This window comes from Homalodisca vitripennis, chromosome 1 (genome assembly GCF_021130785.1).
Source record: "Homalodisca vitripennis isolate AUS2020 chromosome 1, UT_GWSS_2.1, whole genome shotgun sequence".
Taxonomy (NCBI): Eukaryota; Metazoa; Arthropoda; class Insecta; order Hemiptera; family Cicadellidae; genus Homalodisca; species Homalodisca vitripennis.
In genome coordinates, this window is record NC_060207.1 from 70,759,620 (window position 1) to 70,777,151 (window position 17,532).

The following is a 17,532-nucleotide window of genomic DNA, read 5'->3' on the forward strand; positions in this document are numbered from 1 at the left end:
TAATTTTAATTTGTTGAGTTAATATCAATGATAATATCAAGAATTTCATATGTATATATAATTATACACATCTTTGAATTATTAAATGAATGTCAATTCTTGCAACTATATTCAAATATGTGATATACCTGCACGTGAATACACAGATAGATCACTATTTCTCACAGAACCCTTGTGTATGTATCACCAGAATATTTTTCTAAGCACACTATTTGGAACATTGCACTTGGTTAGGCATTACTCTAAATGCTGGATCCTAATATGTATTGTGTTACTAGGGTGACGGAGGACAATCAGACTCCTCTGGTGGCAGCAGACAGACGGGCAACCCTGCCGCAGACTACTCTGAGGGTGCCAGTCATGTGCTAGCTGTAATACATCAGATACTCAACCATCACCGAAGTCTCGAGCACCGATGGCATTCCAAGAAAATCAAGCTGCATCAACGTCTGGCTTTGCGGCTCTTCCAGGAAGATGTCAAACAGGTCAGTGACCGACTTATGATAACATGCTGACACTAAGTCTTAAGTGAAAATGTGAATAATATTTTAAATGTGGCTATTACAGAGTCATCTAGGTTCATTGATTCTTACAAAATGTATGAGAGAGATTTGGTAAGTACCTGAAATGTCAGAGAGAAGCTGTTTTCATGCTTATTTAGGTTCTTTTTATGTAAGTTCTTTCAAATTGTGTATCTTAGCAAAATATCTTGTTAGGTTAGGTGTTCTAAGGATGTTTTATACCTACTTAAATCATAAGATAAATCTTCCATCATGTGTAGATTAAGTAAAAAAGTCAAAGTATATTTATTTTGCTGAGAATGTTTTTGGTATCTTGTTATTGGAAGTTTTGAGGGAATAATATCATTTCACTAATTGGAAAGCAAAAAGGTATTGCAGGTGTGCATTGTGCATTTTCATTGTGCATTTTTATTAGACTGATTGTAAAGGAGTTGGAATAAAAGCATTAGGCTAGCTTAAAAAAGACTTCACCCCAAAAAATCTATGGACTCATTTCTCTGGTTTTTGACTACAAAAGTAAAAAAGATACGAAAACAATTAACATCTTCCCCACACTCCAAATTAAGCTCTCTCATATTCCCTTCTGTTCCCCTATATGAGCAAATGCCTGGGTGGAAAGATATATATACAAACAAGAATTAAATTTTGAAAATATATTTCTCTATTAATAAATTGGTAACAAATTGTATCATGTGGAAGGTAACTGAATTGGAGCAGCATCAAATAAAATCCTGATATGTTAAAAGGGGACTTATTAAAAATTAAATGTGGTTTATTCCTTTTAATGGTATTTTTCACTTATTTTTGTAAACCTTTCAGCAGTTTTCTATTGTTTTATAAAAGAAAACTCATAATTCTCCAATAATTTCTATATTTTAACACGAGGCCTTTCGACATTGAAGATGCCATCATCAGGTGTGAATCAACAATTTAAAACAAATATCAGCTGAGTAAAACTTAATACAAAATTTATATGGTTAAAAGTAAAATAAAATAAATATTAGTATATGTATAAAAGTTTTGGTCAAAAAAGAATTTAAGTATATTTTAAAAGAATGGTGAATTTTGAATCGGTCCAAAATCATTGTCTAATATTTTATCTTTGTGTTTGGTTATGTATAATGTTTCATATGCGTCGAGTTCTCCTTGTTTATGGACTTGTTTTAATAATGTAAAGTTTTTAAAGGTGTGGTTTGTTTCAAATGCATGTTTGGCAATAGGTGATTTTTCAGTTTATCCGTATTTATAATATCTTTCGTGTTCCTTAAATCTTTTTTTAATGGTTCTTTTTGTCTGGCCAATATAAATCTTATCACAATCTTCACAGTTAATTTTGTAAATGCCACTTTTATTTTCATCTAAAATTTTATCTTTTGGATTTCCAATTAGATTATTTATTTTATTTGGTGTGCTAAATTTTCAAAATGCACCTTCTTATAATTTAGCAAAATACTTGGACAGCAAAATTAAAGAACATTACAAATTTAAAACTGACATAAGACTGAAAAACAGCATTGACCTAGTAAACAAAATCAATTATATAGATATACCAAACAACAGTAAGTTTGTATCCTTCGATATAACAAATTTATACACAAATGTTACAATCCAAGAAACAATGCTTATAATTAAAAATAATTTAACAGAACAGAACATTCTAAATACACAAGAAATTGAAGAAATACTTGAACTCACAAAAGTAACTCTAAGACAAAATTACATTACATTTAACAACAATTACTACATACAACATGAAGGATTACCAATGGGATCACCACTATCCGGATTATTGGCTGATATATTCCTTGACAACATAGAAGACAAATTCATACTAAGCGATAAAAACAAACATCTAACACAAATAATTTATTATTACAGATACGTTGATGATATAATATGTCTATTCAAAGGAAATGAAAGACAAATAGACATGTTCAAAAACTACTTAAACCAAATCCATCATAATCTAAATTTTACCAGTGAAATTGAAGAAAATAATGCAATAAACTACCTTGATTTGACTATAACCAAGATCAACAAAAAACACAATTTCAAAATTTACAGAAAACCGACATACACAGATTTAGTTATTCCTTCCTCATCGAATCACCCATATCACCAAAAAATGGCTGCATTCAAATCAATGATCGACAGATTACACAAAATTCCAATGACAACTGAAGGTTTTTATAAAGAATTAAACATTATTAAATACATAGCCCAAAATAATGGATATAAACCAAGCATGATTGATATATTATTGAAGAACTACAAAAAGAAAGAAAACAAGAAGAAAGAAGAAAGAGATATCAAATACATTCAATCAGACTACCTTGGTAAACATTGTCACAAAATTAACAAATCATTTTATAAACAAGGATATCAATTGGCATTCAAAACATCGAACAACATTGGACTTTTAATCAAAAACAAAAGCAATTCAACAAACCAAAATCAAAATTTAAAATTCAACAATAGTGGAGTATACAAATTAAATTGCAACGATTGTCAATCCCACTATATTGGACAAACCGGCCGATCATTCAAAATTAGATTTAATGAACACATAAAAGCATTGAAAACATCATCAAATTCAAAATATGCAGACCATTTAAATAACACCGGCCATACATACACTAACATCGAAAACAATCTTGAAATTTACACACAAGCAAAAAAAGTCGCTTATTATCTACTTTAGAACATTTTGAAATTTACAAAAGTGCCAAAATTAACCATAATATATTATTAAATGACAAAGATTTTCTAACAAAAAATTTATTATTCGATAGACTTTTAAACAATATACAATGATCTCACATAAAATTAAATACAACAAATTTAGCCACCAAGGTAGGAAAAAACACATGACAAATTGATTTTAATTATTTATTTTTATAATTAACTTAACCTTATTTTGTACCTGAAGATGGAATCAATGATTCCGAAATGTACATAGTAAGAAAAATAAAAGTTTAAAAGTGTTAAAAGTTTATTCATATTATGTTATTTACTAAATATTATGTTCATGTCAAGATGTTTTCTAAATACTTTTTAAATTTCTTTATAAAATGGACCATAACTCATGCATTGCCAGTTTCGTTTTTCTTTTTTTCACCTTTTAAAGTAGTTCTTGATGTTTTTGACAAATTCTTCTTTTGTTTTTTTTAATAAACTGTCCATTAATTTAGTTGAGTATCCATTGAATGCTGCTAGTACTTTTATGGTTTCTTATTTATCCTTCATGTACTTATTCGTTTTTTGTTAAATTACTAAACTTATAAAAATAAGAAAATAAACTGTTAATCTGCCATAAAACATAGTATTGTATTTTCAGAATCACATTTTTAAAACATAAACAAAAAACATCTGATGGATTAATTATAAAAGGGCAAAATAAATCAATCATAAGTATCAATTCTCCCCACCTAAACTTCACATTTCAATAGACTGTCAAACATGCCTCCTCCAAACACTCTCCATCGTCCATTTTAATTTGGTACAGTAGCGAACTTTATACTTTTCATAATTGTTCCAAAACTCCACTTGTATCTTGAGTTGGTGTAATCTCGAGGCCTGTACTCTGTCTCCCACCTGAGAATTGTCCTGCTACGGATGCGGTAACTTCTTGTGCATTTTTGCTAACTGGTAGTAATAGGCTCAAGTGAGTTCGAACCACTTCTTCCAAACATTAAGATGTATGAGTTTGAGCCAGTTGTGTTTGGAGATTGTTCGAAGTGCATCAAAAGCCTATATATTTTAGCTCAATCTTATCCCCCCTCATCTTGCCATTGCCCTCAGTGATATTTTTTTTAACTGTTGGACATAACGCTCAGCTGGTCCATTAGACGAAGATGTAGGGCTGTAGTTTTGGTACAACACCATTAGCAATACAGAACTGGCGAAATATTTGTAGAGTAAATTAGCTTCCATTGTCTGAAACTAAGACAAAGGAAAGGCGAATGTATAAAACATATTTTCTTAGCTCCTTCATACACCATTCCTGCTGACGTGTTTTAGTAGGGATTACTTCAACCACCACTGTAAAGGCGTCCACAACAATTAAATACCACTGACCTTGTATCGGGCCAGCAAATCTATGTTAATCTCTCCCATGGTCCGTGGAAGGGGTAAGCCATGGATGAATCGGTTCTTTTGCAGGTTGTTATTTGTTTTATCAGACATTGTTTACATGTACGTACCATTTTGCTCATTATCTCTTGTCAATACTTTTCCACGTGCAAAACTTCTAGCAAGAATTTTCATCTTCTCCAGTTGCTCCATAACGGATGTGCGTACGTGGATCCTACGGAGGTCGTTGTGGTTGATGGCCAGCCGATCTTCTCCATGTCGTTGTCGAAACCGGGAGGCGGTTCCATGCTCGAGGTGACATGGCGCCATCGGAGTGTTTTCTAGTTGCGGATGGTGCGGGGCGGTCACCTCCATGTGGTGCGTGTCTGTAGGTGCCTGGGTGGTTGCGAGGATGGCGGGGTCTGCGCACTCCTGTGAGTCTCGTGGTACAGTGGCCCTAGTGGATCGTAGCCCCGCGGTGAGTTTACCGTTTGTGTAGGAGTCCACCATGGAAGTGAGCGTTTAGTTTGTTTCCTGTTATCTACACGTGTCTCCCGAGGACTTCCGCCTATGATTGCTACTGCGATTTTTCATCTTCCCATCCATGGGGAAGGCGACTGAATCGTTGGTGTAGTGGGTGTATCTTCTCAATCGGGTGTACCCTAGTCGCGATAGCTTCTCCATGCCATACGTGGTGCTCGGCTGTTCTCCTCGGGAAAGTCCTTACATCTCCCGGGTTGTTGTTCCGGTCCCGATCGGGTTCCTCCATGTCGTGTGTTCATCTTCTCCATGGCGTTGGGTTGTCGATCTGTCGCGTTCCGATGTGTAGCGGGGTATTTATGTTCGGGTGGGAGATAGCGCCAGGAGTGTAATTGTCCCGCGGCCGCGCGGTCCGTAGGGGCTCATAGTGTAGTCGGTGCCAGGGTGCGTTCGCGGTCGAGGTCGCACGGTCGTTCCGCTCAGTTGTAAACTGGTTGGTGCCGGTTGTAAGTGCATGGGCAGCACCAGGGATCGGCGAAGGGAGGATCTGTTGTGTGTTGCTCCATAGCTGATAGCTCCCCAAGACAAAGCCTGTGATGGTTGTGGTGGGTGGAACTGCCGGGGCAGTGTGTGTCCAAGGGAGCGTGTATGGCCGACGTGATGCCTGTCCCGCGGGTCCATGGGCCCGTTCTCCATCGCTGGGCGCTGTCTGTCCATTGTGGGGTGTCACTCACGATCCGTGGGCAGTGGATCCGTAAGTGCAATTGGTGGCTCATGGTTCTGCCGGTCAGTAATGGGTGGTGTCAGCCCCGAGTAGTGTTTTCTCCATCCGGTGTGCGCAGCGGCTCACAGGGTGGTCGTGGTTCCCCGGTATTGCCTAACCCGTCGGTGCTGACGGCCTTCGCGCTATGGCTAATGTCCAACCGCGCCTAAAGGAGCAGCGTTTCGTCAGCTACTAGGTCCTGGGTTGTTCTGGGGTCAAGTTGTGCTGATCCCATCTCCCATGAGGTCCCTCCGTCTGTATCCGGCCGGCGTGGCTTCCGGATGCAGTAGATCGCGGTCATCTTCTCAATTGAGGAGTCGGTTGGATGGTTCGTGGGGCCCATGATACCGTGTGTCCGTGGCGAAGGAGCGTCTAGGATTAAGTACCTGTCCGGGACGTAGTGCAGGGTTCGATCGCGTGTTTTCCATTGTCGTCGGCGCGAGCGACAGCATGGTATCTCCCGGGGTGGACTCGCCATGTGCCATTTGCACATGACTACGCCGGTATCGGTATCGCGAACGCAGTCGGCGGCCATGAGAATTCATCTCTCCATTTACGCGTTCACGCTCCGTTGTTGGTGTCTAGAGTCCAACGTCAGACGCCCGTCGTCGCTTCGAGTGTTGGGTGCGACGACCGTCTCCATGCCCCCTCGGGGAAGAGTCAGTTCGATGCACACGCGCCTGCGCCCGGTGAGAACCCGATGCCATGTCTAGGGTTGGGATGGGGTTCGCTCGACCATCGCATAGATGGTGTGTGCCATGTAAGTGGTTGTGAGAGGGCTGCCATTGGAAATGTATGCCTAGACTGTCCACATGTAAGTTCAATTAAAACACTGAGTGTGTAAAGCTTCTGGAAATTCATTATCCTGTAGCCCTTGAATATGCAACCCATTTTGTAGTGATAGTTCGTTGTCCGTGGAAACCAAAAGGTTCGAAGAAATTTCTCAAACGATTTCGAGATAAAACGAACACAAAAAATCGAGAACACGTCCCGAACTCCTTCGACGTACTCTCCTGTTTCAAGGGCATGTAGTACTGGTTGTAAATAATTATCTTGAGCAGTTGTTCTGGATATAAGCATACTGTCAATCAGCAATGAATCTAGTTATTAGTGAAAAAGGCTGCAATCGTCCACAAATTTGTAGTGCTATGATCAGTAGGAAAAGCAAGAACCAAAAGGTCAAACGTTGGCATGGTCAGAGTTCTTCTATATTCAATTGAGTAGTCAAAACCTGATAAAAAGTGTGCATAATTGAACAGGTCAAGTAGCAGATATTGTTGGAAGGTTTTTGGGTGGTACTGATAATGACACTAACGTATTATGGACAGTCACTAAAATGAACTTTCCCCGTCACAGTAAGGAAAAATTTCTTGAGTCCCCAGTAAATACCTGTTGCTTCCTTATCAATTTGACCTGTATTTTTGTTCACATTTGGTCCAAAGTGCGTGAGGCAAAACTAATTGGCCTCTCACATTCCTTCGCTTACGTACGATGAGAAAGACCATGCCCAAGGCCCACTGGAGACGCATCGGTTCAAGCACTAGTGGGATTTCTGGATTGTAGTGGACAAGTTCATTGTTACTGGTTAATTCCTTCCGACTTAACCTTCCTGAAAAGCTTCTTCACATTTTGAAGTCCACACATAACGTTGCCTTTCTACAGTAAATTATTGAGTGTGTGAGGATGTTCTAAATCTTTGATGAACTTGTTGTAGAATAGTTTGCCAGACCGAGTAAATGTTCTAAAGTTCACTTATGGTTTTCCGGACCTTTTGCTGTTCATGATAGACAAGACTTTGTCTTTGTTTTGTGAAGTCCTTTTGGCACAATGACATGCCCAAGATATTGGATACTCATTTGAAAAACTTGCATTTATCTCGTTCATCTTAAGTTATTGTATCTTAATCGTTCTAGAAAAACTTTACTAATCTAGCCAATAATTCTTTCAGCTGTTTACCCTGAACGATAAAATCGTCAAAGAAACATTGTACACCAGAAAGTCCTGCAATGATTGTCCATGAATTGTTGCCAAGAGAGATGGTGCTACCTTCACCCCAAACATCAAACGATTTTTTTTTTTTTTTTTTTTTTTTTTTTTTAACAAGAGGTCCAGGATTCCTAGGCCTGGTAGTTGCCTCTCAGCCATCCGTCTTATTGTGCACCCTCTCCGTATAAGCTAGTAACACAATCCCAGGCCTTTACAGAACACAAAACCCTGAGATCTTCTGAACATGCCTTCCTGTTCCAACCCCACTTCCGTAAGCAAAAGAACCTACCTAGGATCTTGTGCTTAGCATCCTGTAAATGCCGGACATTCAAATATGACGTGCCTTTGGCTGTTTCTCAGCCTCGCCACATTCCTGCACAAGTGTTTTCCGACCTGGAATAACCTATTCTGTTCAGGTGACTTCGGAATCTATCCAATGACCTGTAATAAAACATCACCTTTCTGAACTCCGTTCTACTCAATCTAAGGGCAATCTGCTGCAATTTCTTGAATGTCCCGTTGAGCATCCGCTTTGCCTGTAACCTTCCCCTCAGTGATTCTCCAATGTTTGTAGGTGTTATGTTTAGCCATCCTCTTGGTAACTGATCTACGTAGCTAAGTTATATGAGACCCCACACGTTGGTTTCAGGACCGTAAGAAACGTTGGCTCCCAAGTTAGCGCAACCGTCTGCCCCTTCATTTCCTGTGATTCCTCTATGTCCAGGCACCCAAGTTAGGAATAACTTTATTGTTTCCGCCAGCAAATTTCAATTTCAAGACCTTATGGCATTCCCAGACTGCCTTCGAATTAACAGTCATGGTAGGGCCAAGGCCTGCAGAGCACCCTGCTTCGGTCCGAGTTAATAATGTAGATGTTTTTGCCCTTTGTACCCATTTCCCACATTAACTCTTGCAACATTCTGCAAGCTGTAACTTAACATCAGCCTGAAAGACAGTTGCCAGTTTAACCTAGGCCAAAAGCTTAAAGTTAACCCTCGGTTCTGGCTCCCCAGTAACCCCTCCCCAGTACCCTTCCAGATCTTGACCCGTCCGTACCAGGTTAGAGCCTTCTTCATGTAGTCAGGCTCACCTTTTGACCATTCCTTCCTCTCAACAATGTTGACTTGAAATGGTTTTCATCAAACGATTTACATTGTACATACCTTTATGGTTGCAGAGTTCCTGCATGTGTGCTACTTTCTTCGTCCATATTCATGTGGAGGTAAGCATTAAGAAATATCCAAGGTACAAAATAATTTTCCTCCGTTCATTTGGAAGAAGATTTCTATCAATCCTGAGTGTAATGGATGGTTTTCGTCTTTGATCACTTTGTTTAAAGAGTCACTTTATAGTCAGCACAAATCCGTGTTTGACCGTTCGGCTTGAAAACAGTACGTTGGTGTTCCCCATCTGAATGATCTACTTAGTTATGCATGATTCTAAATTCTTCTAGTCTCGTAAGTTCATTTTCTACCGTTACTTCTAGGAAAACGGTAACTTGGTCTTGGTTTTTACAAATATTGGCGTCGCGCCATCATAAGTCTAAAATGTCCCAGATATTCAGGTATAACAACCCCAATTTTTCATCAAATAAGTCACTAAATTCACTTAACAAGCTTCCTAGATTTGAAGTCCTGACACGTATGTAAGACTTTTAATCACACCCCAATCATATTTAACTTCTCTCAACCAGTCCCTTCCGATTATGGCGTCAACGATTTTGATCAATTAGGTAAAGATTTCCAACAAACTTCTGAGTCTTGTACGTGCATTTAACAAATGTTTACACCTTTCGGTTTTATGGTTTCTCTGTATAAAGTTTGTAAGTTACAATGTTAGTAGAAAATATTATCCTGTAGGATGGGCAAGTTTTTTTAAACCTCGTTGTATAGACATTGTACTAAGAGCTGCCCCAGTGTCTAATTCCATGGGTAAATATCCTGCCTTCGAAATGTTGATGTTAACCATAAATTTGGTCATTATTACTGCAACTACTTTATATTAATCACATATTCAATGTCTCACTATTCAAGTCACTTTTTGTTTTCAGTTATTGATGTGTCCAGGTTTCATTTGTAATTTGAGATTTACTTTGCATACAAAACACTAGCTAGTTCCAACTTTTTCCACAAGTTGCATCTATGAAGCTGCAGCTATTGGTAGCACGATGGTAAGTGTGAACCACAACGATAAGCATTTCCTTTGAAGCTTTTCAATATCTGAATTTGTTGAACGTGGACTAAGAGTTAGAGGTTTTGGCCGAGTGATACTCTCTTAGATGTGTTTTCTTCATTTGAAGTCTTTGCTGAACCTGATTTAATTCAATGTGTTTCAGTACGGTGTTCGGCAACAGTCAAACTTTCTGCTTTGGCAGCTCTATAGACTTAGCCGAAGCATATGTTCACAATGTCCCTGATCAGGTGTGATTTCTCGCGGCTTTGGATAAATTAGTCCCGAAATATCTATGTCTTTCAATCCACGCAATATACAGTAACTTGAGAAATAAGTCTGCAACTTATTACCGCAACCACAATTGAAGTACAGTGTTAATTTGTCATCTTCTTGAGAGCCCACCGAGAACTCACTAACTGATTCTTGTCTTGTTTGAGTCCGTGAAATAAAATTTTTTTATGCTGCAAGGCCCACAGCTTGGTGCGGGTCGAGTAAAATCCTTTAAGAAGCTGTACTAACTCGTCGTAATCTTTATCTACCGGGTTCCGTTGGGAGCACAAATATCGTACAAGAGGTTGTTGTGCATTGGGGAGTGAGAGCATGTAGCAATGTTTAAACTTAGTTTATCATCAGCTCTTTGATACTTTAGTTGTTAAAACACTTCTAATCTTCTCACAAAAATTTGAAATGGTTTCATCAGGGTGGTAGGGATTGAAAATTATATATTACCCTGAAGTGTAGTTTTTGAAAACCGACAAACAGCTTCACTTGGAGATGAAGTAGATGTAATGTTTTGTCTTTGAGATTGTGTACCATTTCTTGTAATATTTTGATTGTACGGATTAAATACTCATCACTCCACATTAACATTCTGTATTCTATTTCATGTTCTATAATAGTTTTCATCTGTTCCAAACAACAATGCCATTCCTGAACCTGCTTGTAACGTTTCCCAGAATTCATCTCAAAGCTTGATTTTTATATTTATTTGGTAATGTAGGGTTACCTTCAGCAAGTCTTTTGCCCTTGAAAATTGGCCTAATAATAGATCGAGCTTTTTATAAAGTTTTTGTAAACTCTCTCTTCTTTAGTCATTTTCTCCTCTTTTTACCTCGTCGCACACTGTTAAAATTACTAAACTTATACAAATAAGAAATAAACAGTAATCTAACCATAACAATCGAATTTGTATTTTCAGAACCACATTTTTTAAACATAAACAAAAAAACATCTATGGATTAATTATAAAAGGCAAAATTAAATCAATCATATGTATCAGTTTTAAAGGCGAAACATGGCTTTAATATTACCACTACAAAGCTTGTCCTCATCTGGGTGTGAAGGTGCGTTGTTCATCAATAGCTTTTCAGGAAAGCTTTCTGTTTTATTTTTTTTAAATACCTCGACAACAGGGACAACTCTCTAAAATACCACTCCTTAAAATCTGGCTGTTCATGCACTTTTTTGGTTTTGGTACATGGTGGGCAAACAGTTAACATTGACGTGTTTAAAAGTCCTGGGTTTATAGTCCTTTCCAATCAGTAGAGGTCTCAGTTTAAATGTTCCTGATGAATTGAAGCTTGCTAATATTGTAACACACTCTTTGCTCTTCTTAAATCCTGGAGCAGATTTTTCAGATTCAGCCGCCTCTGCAGCATACAAAAATTGAGCCCAGACTTCAAAACAACTTCTACCAATTTATTTTTAAATTCTGTAATTTATAAAGAATTTGCCAATAACTTTTCACCAACAATATTCAGCTGTCTAATAATATCCTGTTTTTTCCACCTGTCTTATCATTCATCGCTGGCTGTAAAACTGTCACCGCCATCCTTAAACTTTTTATGAAATTCTATTGCCTTCGAGGGCTCCCCAAACTCTGCATTTGGGAAAACCATAAAAACAAGGATTCTGATGTCAGGTCATATTCGCCTTTCTTCATTGTTTTCCGCAATGACACCGCTACCCCCACTCATACTTTTATTAACAAAAATTAGTCAGTATTTTGTCAGTTCAATCTCCAATCACCGACAGTCACTTCACCAACTTCCAGATCTGCAGCCACTATTTTAATTGTCTCGACATTGTTAATGCTTTCATTTTTTTCCTTCCAGAGAAATACACACCTTTTTAGTTTTCAACTCATGCTGTAACACTAACACTGTACACTTTCCATAGCTAAGAACACAGGTACACCGTAGTAACAAAAATAACAAACAAAACGAACATGTCCAAATAACTTGTGAGACTGAATAGCCATAGTCTGTGGTGTTCCAGAAATATTGCACCGTTGCATTGTCACTCATTGAAAGTTCATTCCTATAGGCTATGCTCAGGCGAGCCTTCAAACAAACGTCAGGCGACCTATAACAAATCAGCAGCTGTTACGTCACCAAGAGGATGAGTATTCTAAGAGTTCACTACTCGACCTAGTAACAGCCAGAGTACACGCATCACAGATCGATATAGCCACTAGTCAAATACATTATCTTAAAATCTTTGAAGGTCTCTGTTAACCTGGAGTCTTGGATAAGCGGAAATTTCACAGTAGTCACGTGACTCAAATACGACAGTCTGTTACCAACTTTTCATGTTTGGTAGTTGGCAAAAAGCTTCACCAAAAAACAAGTATTAATTCTGTCAACAAACAGTTCGGCTATTGATGAATTGAAATCCAAAAAAAGGAGATAACCAGTAGGCCTAAAATGATACTCCACTCTAATACCTTCATTGGTGGAGTATTTTTGGCAGACCAAATGCTCTACTGTTATTTGGATGAAAGGTGTACTCTGCGCTGGAAAAAGTAGTGTTCCAAATTTTTTCTTGAATGATTGTGAACCTTTACATCCTTTATGAAATGAACACAGACAGGTCCATTTCAAGACTAGCTAAAAAGCATAATCCTGTGGTGTGGGATATGCAGCATAAAGATTTGGTTTAGATATTTCTTGCACTTCTTTGATCTATCATGAATTTATAATTGTTAGCTGAATATCATCTGTTATCTACAATAGCACAATCTTTTCTATGACACACCAGGCTGATACATGTGAGAATATTATGAAACTGAGTTTGGCAGTGCACTGCAGTCTCAAAACACTTGGAAGTTGCTGATAAAATGCTAATTGGTTTGTAATCCTGTGGATGTGATCTGTTTAAAGTGCCTACTATGCCAAGTTTCATTTGTCAGAAAATACACTTGAGCTTAATCATAATTATCTTAGATAGAAAAACAGCAAAGTGACTTTCATACCAAACAGAGTAATTATCAACTTCATTGGTATTAAAATGCATCTAACTTACTGTTTTAAAAGTATAAATTTTGAATAAAATTAAACTTTGGTGTATGATTTGCAGGAGACTGTTCTACTATACGTAACTATACTGATTTTTGCAGGTGTTGTGATATTCAGAAAATATTTTTTTATTTAATTTGGTGTAGTACTAATGGTACAGAGGAAAGGCTGCTTACAAAAACTAATTTTTTTCACTCTACACCACTTTTTTAAGTTTAGGAATGCTTTATATTGGCAAATAAAGTATTTATACAAAATATACTAAAAAGCTGAAGGATACCTTTCTTATTTTATTTCTTACAGTGCACGGGTTTTTGGTTCTCCCTAAATATAAACACTAATATGCATCTATTGTTGAATTTTCCTCTTAGATGACAACCTTGATTGTCTGTGTAGGTGTTGGACTGGCTTGCCAATCATGGGGAGGTATTCCTCAGGAAGAACACTGGAGTCGGGAGGAATTTGCAAAAGGCGAGAGTATACCAGAAAAGCCATGAACATTTTGAAAATGTTGCACAGGTATGTTCTCTTTTTTTATTAATTTTAATCTTTAAGTTAACACTAGCACTAACACTTTCACTGCCGACGTCATTTGACGTTGCATATGGAATTTTTTATTTCATACTCTATGGATTATGTTCTAAGAAATGTTGTTGGCAGTCATCTGGAATATCGGAAAAAAGTGGTTTGTTTACGAACTTGTCGTTGCGTTGTGTCGCATCGGCCGTCCGTTTGTTATCGTTCTGCTGATTCGTTGTCTGCATTGTTTTAATTGCTATTACTTTAGTATACATCAATTCTTTTGTAAGTAAACACAATGAATCGTGACATTATTGAAGACTATCAAGTGCTAGAAGAGTTACTCAGATTTTCAAGTGACAGTAAAAGTGATCATTTATTCCAAGATGAAACAGATAATGAGCCTGATTTTATTACCGATGGACTTATTAGAGATGCAAGTAATTTGTTGACACTGTTTTTTACTCAAATAACAAATATAAGCAAAATAGTAATAAAAACTTGTATTATGCTCTTTGATAACTAAAAAACAATCAGGCAAGGCTGCAGAAGAGACACTAGCAAGTGCAAAATTTCCATGTGCAAAGAGCCAGTTTTCAAGACTTTCCACACTACAAAAATATTTAAACCTTTGATTTCAATAAATTGTAAATATGTGTAGCTATAGTGACAGTAATAACAATGCTGAATACAGCAAATATAATAATGAGAAATATATGTATGTTACTAGCACAGGGTGATGTTTTTTTATCAACTTTTTATTTTTTACAAAAAAATTATATTTTTAAGTTTTAACCCTCGAGCTGGCAGTTGAAATGTCCTCAAGTGGCAGGTCATTTTGAGGTGTTTTGCAGTAGTATCGGTTTTTAATTTTTTTAAATATAATTTTATTATAAACCTATATGTGTTATATATAATTTTTTTCACAAGGAAATTTACTTTTTAGTAATGCAAATGAAAACCTCAAAATAAAAAAAATGTATCACTCTTTTACTAAGTTTATTTTTAAAAAATCAAAAAAAATTTATGTAAAAGTGGTGGGGGTGCACTTATAAAAGACATATTGTGTGAAAAAAAATATTTCCAAAACACCGAAAATGTTGAAAATTTTATATAGTTTTAGAAAATGTATAGTTTACTACATTTTTTTTATTAAAACAATTATGAAAATAATACTCTAAACTGAAGAAAGTACAAAACGGCTGAATTCGTTGCTATGGCTACAACTGTGTTATAAAATTGATCAAAACCTTATTTATTACTCGAAAAATTCATAAAATACTCTAAAATATAGAACAAAACAAGCTCTACAAAATATAAATAGTAAATATAAAAATAAATAAAGAAGCTTTATATCATGATCATCGCATATGAAAATGATCCTAAAGCTAACTAAAACGATCACAACACTGCACATAGCCTAGATTACAATGGCTCACTAATATCTTTTTTTCACATATATTTCTTCATAACATCATAAAACACAATCTACGAGAATTTATATGCATAAATAAACACACTTATTACTTACGAGGGCTGTTTTTTTTTTCAACTTCCGATGTGGTATAAAAATAAAACTAGGGAGAGTAATTAAATAAATTTATTATCAAAAGTTAGGTACATTATTAGTTACTTTTCAACATAATCGCCATTTAAATTGTGGCATTTTTCATACCTGGGTACAAGCTTCTTAATACCTTCTTCATAGAAGTTTGCCGCCAGTGATTTGAGATGGGTTTTCACAGCGTCTCGCAGCGCGTCGTCTGTTCGGAAGCTCTGCCCTCTTAGCATCTTCTTCAGTTCCGGGAAAAGATGATAGTCACTCGGCGCTAAGTCAGGACTATACGCCGGATGGTCAAAAACATCCCATTTATAACCGTCAAGAAGACGCTTTGTCAAAGCAGCACTGTGAGGACGGGCGTTGTCATGAATGAGCACTACTACCGATGTGAGCATTCCTCTCCTTTTGTTCTGGATAGCTCTCCGTAAACGTTGTAACGTACCGCAGTATCCTTCCGCATTGATTGTGGTACCTGGCTCTAAAAACTCAACAAGCAATACACCTTTTTGATCCCAAAACACGGTGGCCATAATCTTTTTGTTGTTGAAAGTTTTTTTTGAATTTTTTGGGTTTGTTTGGAGAGTTTTAATGCATCCATTGTTGGGACTGCTGTTTCGTTTCTGGGGTGTTGTACAGAACCCATGTCTCATCTCCTGTCATGATTTTGATAAAAAAATCTTCGCCATCAGCTTCATAACGGTTTAGAAAAGACGTTGCTGACGCCATTCGCCGAGCTTTGTGGTCATCAGACAACATCTTCGGCACCCATCGCGCACAAAGTTTTTTGTAGCCTAACTTGTCAGTTACGATAGAGTATAGGGCTGACCTTGAAATCTCAGGAAACTGATTGGATAGCTCCGTAATCGTAAACCTTCGATTGCTTCTTACACTTTGGTCAACTTGATCAACGAGGTCTTCGTTTGCGACCGACTTTCGTCCTTGGCCCCCTTCATCATGAATGTCAACTCGTCCATCTTTAAATTTCCTACACCAATCACGCACTGCACTGTCACTCATAAAGCTTTCACCGTATACTCATTCCATTCTACGGTGAATTTCTGCTGCAGATAACCCTTCAGCTTGCAAGAAACGAATGACACTTCTCAACTCACACTTGGCGGGAGATTCTATCATGGTAGCCATGTTTATGTGTTGCTAGATAAATTGGAAATGGCGTCGGTCGTCCGAAAATGAGTGAGGTTGTAGTGGGAGAGGTGCGCAGTCGACTGCCGCGCATTGCTGGCCGATACCGCTTGCCCAGCCATCTAGCGGCACGATCGGAAGTTGAAAAAAAACAGCCCTCGTAAAAACAATTATTTCATGTAATAAACTTACGTTTTAGATGGACAAGAATAACGCGACCGGGTACCAATACAACAACAACGGCCGACTGTTTACAAACAACTCGTTTTCAATACGTCATAGTTATATCATGGCTGCTAACAAAACAAAACAAAATACATCGATCAAATCAGCAACTATTTCTGAATCCAGTGGTATATGAATCATGGCAGTTTAGTTTGTGTATTGATTATAACAAATGTCAAACAGGCACGTGTCAAATCGACTGATTTTCAGGCGACTGCCACTACAGAAACATTAATTTCAACTGATAATCAGGCGACTGCCAGTTGTAGAGTTAAAACAAAACTTTCCGTTTGAAAATATTTATGCATGAGCATTTGTGTAGAAAGAGGAAGAACTCAGCTTTAAAAAAAAAATGTAAATCGCATAGTTTTCTTATAACTGGTTGGTTAAAAATCTATATTTATTTTTAAAACCATTAAAACGGGTGGCAGTGTAAGAAAGTTGTAAAAATAGGAGGCGGTAGTGAAAGTCTTAACACACATTAGGGTTACTCTGACATTGATTGCTTATTGGCACTGCCTTATATTTTAAAGACTTTATGGTTGGTTATGTTTGTTGTACCTCGAAATGCATTGCTATCAACTAAGAACCTCACTATCCAATGTCAATAGACCACTTGATAAGACAATGAGAAATACCTCTTCACCTAGATTACACAATATTTTGGTCTGGGCATCTCGATGTCGAAACAATGTAAAGAGTTCATTTTGAGCTTATGTGTTGCTGTATGAACTCTGTTGCTTTGTTGTGCTTAGAAAACATGTCTAAAACATCGAAGTACACTCAATTGTGCAC

The 17,532-nt window shown here is 37.3% G+C and overlaps 1 protein-coding gene across 9 annotated transcripts in view; it reads left to right on the top strand.

Annotated features, from left to right (window-relative positions):
- The window catches only part of LOC124364121 (triple functional domain protein), a 717,390-nt gene that overhangs the window by 375,067 nt on the left and 324,791 nt on the right, over window positions 1–17,532 (top strand). For all 9 annotated transcript variants that reach the window (XM_046819384.1, XM_046819393.1, XM_046819400.1 and 6 more), the window contains 2 exons: window positions 279–485; window positions 13,686–13,808. In XM_046819384.1, coding sequence (XP_046675340.1) covers window positions 279–485; window positions 13,686–13,808 — 330 coding nt within the window. The remainder of the gene's footprint in view (window positions 1–278; window positions 486–13,685; window positions 13,809–17,532) is intronic.